Raw genomic sequence first — 6,261 nt, forward strand, 5'->3', positions numbered from 1 at the left:
GGGACGATATTTACCTTCCCTCCCCCGCCCCGAGCCTGCTCCTTTGTCCACCCGCTTTGAAGTGCTCTGGGATCACTGGGGTGGGAGCGTTGTTCGCTAGCAAAAGATCAGTCATGCCGAGCAGGGAGTAGCGAGCTTACGCGGGGCTGGGGCCGGCAAAAGCCGAAGGAGACGAGGAGGAGAGACTGCTCTGAGGATTGCCGTTTGCCTGCCGGTTCTCCTGCATGGACCGTGAAAGAGACGCATTGGGTTGACCCTGACAGAGCTGTTTCTGCTTCTACATGTGAGATCTAGTTGGTTTATTTTCTCCAGCCTCCTTCCTGTATTCTCCCCTTACTCCTGTATGCAAAATGGTGGACCCTGTGGGGTTTGTGGAGGCTTGGAAAGCACAATTTGCAGACTCTGAGCCTCCTAAAATGGAGCTGAAATCTGTGGGAGACATTGAACAGGAGCTGGAGATGTGCAAAGCATCTATCCGGAGACTGGAGATGGAGGTCAACAAGGAGAGGTTCCGCATGATTTACCTGCAGACTCTTCTGGCAAAGGAGAAAAAAAGCTATGATAGGCAGAGATGGGGTTTTAAACGTGTTTCTCAGTTGCCTGAAGGGGGTGCAGAGCAGCAGATCCAAGACCTGCATCATCACCAGTCTGCTGACCAAGATGAATATGAAAAAAGCAAGTCACACCACGGGGAGGAAAAGTTCAAACCCAGGATACCCTCTTTGCGGAAGCTGTCTACCCAGAGCGATGGGTCAGACCTGTCGCCTTTGGACAGCCCCCATCATGGAGAGGGAGAGCAGGACAGGTGTAAGTACTACGGCGAAGAGAAGCTGAAGAGAGTTGTGGAAGATACGGAGAATCGCTGTGATACAGATGGCTCTCCTTCAAAACACAGATCGGCTTCCACTCGCAGGCTAGTGGGATCTGCTGAGAAGGAGGGATCATTTGAACCTATTTCTAAGGAGAGAGGGAACAGCACCAGTGTGGCAGCCCTAAGGTCCAATTTTGAGAGGATTAAAAAGGTTAATTCACATTCTTCTGGAGATAACAAGGATGTTGTTGAAAAGCCCTTTTATGTGAACATGGAGTATCATCATGAGAAGGGTCTAGTAAAGGTCAACGATAAAGATGTTTCCGATAAAATAAGCTCTCTTGGTAGTCAAGCCATGCAAATGGAACGCAAAAAGTCTTTGCACTCCCTCCCTTCTAACATGGTACCTAGCTTCAGTGAGTTCCAGAGGCCTGCTTACAGGGGGAGGTCCTCGGAGAGCAGCTTTGGCTATGATGGAGAATATGAGGATGCTGAACTGAACCCCAGGTTTCTCAAAGATAACCTGATTAATGCCAATGGCAGCAACCGCTCACCTTGGCAGCCCATGGACTTTCAACCCTATCAGAGTATCTATGTTGGTGGAATGATGGGGGAAGAAGGGAAAGGACCTATTCTGCGAAATCAGGGCACAACTGACCAGGAAAAACATCTCACGTGGCCGAGGAGGTCTTACTCCCCCAGGAGTTTTGAAGATATTGGAGGAGGATATACTCCTGACTGTAGCTCTAATGAGAACCTTACCTCCAGTGAGGAAGACTTCTCTTCAGGGCAGTCCAGCCATGTCTCCCCCAGCCCCACCACTTACCGCATGTATCGGGATAAAAGCCGTTCTCCCTCCCAGAACTCTCAGCAGTCCTTTGACAGTAGCAGTCCACCAACCCCCCAGTCTCAAAAACGGCACAGGCAGCAGCAGGTCATTGTGTCTGAGGCTACTATTGTGGGTGTACGAAAAACAGGACAGATCTGGCCCAGTGATGGAGATTTGCCTTCTGGGAGATGTCACCAGGACAGCTGCTTCCATGGGGATACAGGTGTGTACCAGCTTTTTGTTTAGTCTTTTAAATGTATGGAGCAGGAAATAACATCATGGAAATGAATGGCAGAGGTTTTCTGGATGACCCTGGATGAATCGCTCTAAGGGGCCAACTGTTTAATGTGGGAAGTCTGTGGTTATTTTGTAGTTGTCCTGTTTTAGGAAGGTCTTGCAGAAGTATATGTCAGACTGCATTGTAGGAATACAGATTTGATTCCTGGAAGGGTTGATTCAGGCTTCTCTTGAGAGGATCAGTGGAGTCCCATGTTAATAAGTTCTTAAAGTCTCAATGTGAACACTGAGGTAAAAAGGGGCCAGAACTGTTCAGTATTCACCACCAGATCATTCCCTCCCTTGCACTCTTGCACTGAGGAGTAGTTAGACTCTATCTCAGAGGTGGTAGTGTGCCAACATGCTACAGCCTAAGGGTTTTGCTGGAGCTTTACCAATAATGATGCTGCTCCCACAATCTTGTTTTTTCCTGTCTGTATTAATTGGAGTGCTAGTTTCTCGTTCCGTCTCGTGTCATTCTTCAATTAGAGCTGATTGGAGGTGATGATTGTGCAGCCCTATTCTTGAGGCTTTCTGCCATCACAAAGTGAAGGAAGAACTTGGAATATCAGGAAGCCCTGAGGGAGAGCTGTTAATTTGAATTTTAGCAGAGTAAAAATTTTTGTTTGGGAAAGAATGGGCAATGTTTGAACCCGTTCTTATGTGAGCCATTCAGGCATGCAGATGTGTCTGTGGAATTGCAGTGGATTTATAGTTGGTGGAAGAGGCAAATAGTTGTTGATATATGAATCAACAGAAATATGTTGATTCAGATAGATTTATTGAATGTATGTGGACATCTGAATCTATTTAGCAAGGCATGTAACATCAATAGTATCTTGTTCTAACACCAGTAGTCTTCTATGTGGTAAATGAAAAACAAATCCAGGAATGAAAAAAAACCCAGTATGGTTGTTTTGATAGAATTCTGTCATTCTAAATCTGTGAGGTACCTTGTGGGGTTTTTTTGTCTCTCTGAATCTGTTTGAATAAGGGGTTAACATGTTATTTGTCAATGTGACTGAATTCCTGAAGTAGTAGGTGAATTGAGAGGCCTATCAGAGATGTTGTCACTTTCCCAGGTTGTGTGAGTTCAGTGTATTAGTTCTCAGAAAAGTAACTTTACTGGAAGGAGATGTCTGGTTTTACTTTCCCTGCTGATTGCTTTTTGCCAGCAATACTTTTGGGAGCAACAATGGAGGGAGAACTCTTCCCTGCCCTCCCTGCCATCCTTACATCCTGTTGTTGTATTATTGGAAGGCTGTATGGTTTTAATGGATGTTCACTGTATGTGAAACCTCAGCACCCTGTCCTCACAGTGACTGCTTCCTTACCAGATTTTATATACATGCTTGTTTTCTGTTTGGGACTACTGCATTCTTATTCAGGTTTTTGTTTTTTATGAATGTGTTTGTATCTTACGGGTAGTACTTGCAATGCAGGGGAGAGGCTGGATCTTGTGCTGATTTAAACTGAGCTGCAGCCATCTGTCTGTGCTCTTGTTTATTGATGCTCTTTAGATGACTGGGAAGCCTTCTGGCAGTTGCAATTTTTGCAGAAGGAAACAAAGGGGGAAAAAATAACAAAGGTTGTTAAAGCTTGAGGGTAAATTCAGCTTTCAGAAAGGCAATATATAATTTTAATTTTAAATAATTTAGCTGGGATGCAGTGATTAAAAAAAAAATGGACTGCTGAAAAGTCGGAACATTTAGAATTCCTGGTTGTGCTGGAAAGCTTTGTGTCTTGTTCCTAAGGATGGCCACACAATTGCAGGCAAGGACAGAATGTAACTGATCCACTTTCTGCTTTCCTCAGCATAGGGGGTAACATGGCAAGCTTAGCAGGAACCTTCACCAGATGGCTAATCACTACTGTCTTGCACGTTAGCTGGTGGCAACTTTTTACTTAACCAAAAAGGCTTATGCCTTCAGGAGGACAGTGTTTCCGATTAATGCCTACTGAGCATCGTTTATATAAATTTTCTTTCTTTCCTAATTAGGAAGAATTTTGATCTGAAACCAATTGGCAGAACTTCTTTTTCATAAAACAAACAAAAGGCATGAGAGATCACTGTGTGATTAGCTGGCTGGCTACCATTCCTGACTATCATGCTCTGATGCAGACTGTTCTCCATCACCATGTGATATGAAAGCAGTTCACAGATTCAGCCAGCTTTTCCTGCACCTGTGGTTCAGTCACTGGTTCTGCCAGGCTTCCCTGAAGTTGTGATTGGACAGAAAGTGCAAGTTTGAATCACAGCAGGTTCTGGCCAGCCTTAATGTTAATTAGCATCAAGTGGGATTCGTTCAATAGTATTGGCTTCTTTGTGCATTCAGATTTTTGTATGCTTGCTGGCTCTGCTTTTCATGACTCTGGCCATAATAATGCTGAATGTGGTGTGGACAGGTGCGATGTGAACTTCCTGTCTGGATCTGCCGTCGCAGTGCGTCTTGAGCTTGACCAGCAGACATGTGCTGTTTTGTCCAAATTCTTTCTTGAGTTCACAGTCAAGTGATAATTTCCTACTTTTGTATTACAAAAAAAGAACTAGAAAGAGGTTACCTAACTCTAAAGAGAATGGTATCCATGCCAAAATTTGAATCTGGGGTCTTGGAGATGGATTATCAAAAACCTTAAAGCAGACCAAGGTAGTAGGCTTTCATTTTTTTCCAAGGAGCAGAATGAGAGCTTCAGGGTTGAGATTTGGTAATAACTGTAGTTTCTACTAAATGTCCTTAATGGAGCCTGGGCAAAGATATTTATGATGAATTTCACGTCGTGGGAATAGAAAAAAATCCTATCTTAACTCTGTTTTAAACTCGAATATTTTTACTATGATTGAGGAGTAAGAACAAGATTATTTTAAATTTGATCTACTGTTAAACATTAGTTGCAGAAAGAGATAGAAGAGAAGCCACCTGTTGTGGATTTCTGCTTATAATCAAGGGGAGAGTTGCTTAGTGCCGTTATGCAGTGACGAGGCTTTGGAATGGCCTCAGTTGGGTCAGTTTTTTTAACTAATATCAGTTTGTTAATTGAGAAGCACGCTGGAGTTATTGCTTGGCTTTATAGCTTGCTTCATAAAATCAGTGCATGCTCTCTCACAGCTCTGTGTGTGAAATTTTTTTTTTTCTATCTGCATAACAACATGGAAACTCTATCTGGAGTCAACATAGATAATATTTACCTGTAATACTGCTTCCTTAAAGATGCCCCAGTGATGACTTCTGTTTGCTTGAGAGGACTTGATAGTGCTCTCCAGAGAGTTCTGCCAGGCATTCTTTATAGAAGGCTACCAACAGCAGTAGTGCTCAATATAAGGTCAGTTTGGGGATACGTGTAATTTAATTCCATTGGGAGTAAAGTTTTACTTATTTTAGCCTCTACTAAGCGTGGGAGTGTTGAATGTCCCTTTCTGAAGAGCATGGAGCTTTCTTTATATTTTTAGCGAGTTTGATGTAGACAGAGGAAAGAGGGCTGGAATTTATCTGTGCATGTGAACTGCAAGACTCAAAATTCCTGTTATCTCAGTTGGGCAGAATGCCATTTTAATGAGCATGCTTAATTAGAGCTGTAGATTCTTCAGCTTTTGTATGCCCTAAATACCTGACCAGATAGGCAGGCATCTGAATTTCCTGCTTTTAAGATAATCCTTGACAGTACTTAATTTTAAAGTCCCAAGAAAGCATGCAATATGTTGTCATGGAAGGACATTGTTGTGTACCAGTTTCTGCAAGGGTCTGTTCCTGAGTTACTTTCATGTTCTGAGATTTTGGACAAGTTTCTTAATTCTGCACTTCTACCAACAATTGTATTCTGTGGAATTTACAAGATGTAATTTGAAAAGTGCTTTGCAATGTTTTAGCAGTACAAAGACAGCTCTTGAGGGAACATGCCAGTGCTGTTTAGAAACACAACTTTTCTTTGAGCAGCTGAGTGAGACTGAAGTCCACTGTGTAGTGATTCTTCCTTCTGAGCATCTGAAATGTAGGAACTTTCATAATGTGCAGCTGGCTTGTTAATCGTAAGGGCTGCTGGCCACAGGTCCTGCTGTCAGTCTGTGACTTACATCAGGTCAGGAATGAGGTTTAAATTTTCTGACACTTGTTCAGTTCATTTTGCTATTACTTCTTAAACATGTTTTAATCCTTTGCTATGATGATCAGTGGATTTCCTGGAAGCACTGATGACAAGATACTGTTTAAATGCCCCTCCCCCACTTTCCCCCTCCTTGCTTTCCAGCGATTTAGTGGCTTTTGAGATTATCAAGATGCTTGTGCTACCACTCCCTCTTAGTCTGGGGGAGTGAAGAACTCCCTCTCTTTCTCTGCCAGATTTCTCTTTC

The 6,261-nt window shown here is 43.2% G+C and overlaps 1 protein-coding gene across 1 annotated transcript in view; it reads left to right on the top strand.

Annotated features, from left to right (window-relative positions):
* The first annotated feature begins 350 nt into the window (after positions 1-350).
* Positions 351-6,261, top strand: part of BCR (breakpoint cluster region) — a 99,375-nt gene continuing 93,464 nt past the window's right edge. The window contains exon 1 of the mRNA XM_010284551.1: positions 351-1,863. Coding sequence (XP_010282853.1) covers positions 351-1,863 — 1,513 coding nt within the window. The remainder of the gene's footprint in view (positions 1,864-6,261) is intronic.

The sequence above is a fragment of the Phaethon lepturus genome, unplaced genomic scaffold (assembly GCF_000687285.1).
Source record: "Phaethon lepturus isolate BGI_N335 unplaced genomic scaffold, ASM68728v1 scaffold18653, whole genome shotgun sequence".
NCBI lineage: Eukaryota > Metazoa > Chordata > Aves > Phaethontiformes > Phaethontidae > Phaethon > Phaethon lepturus.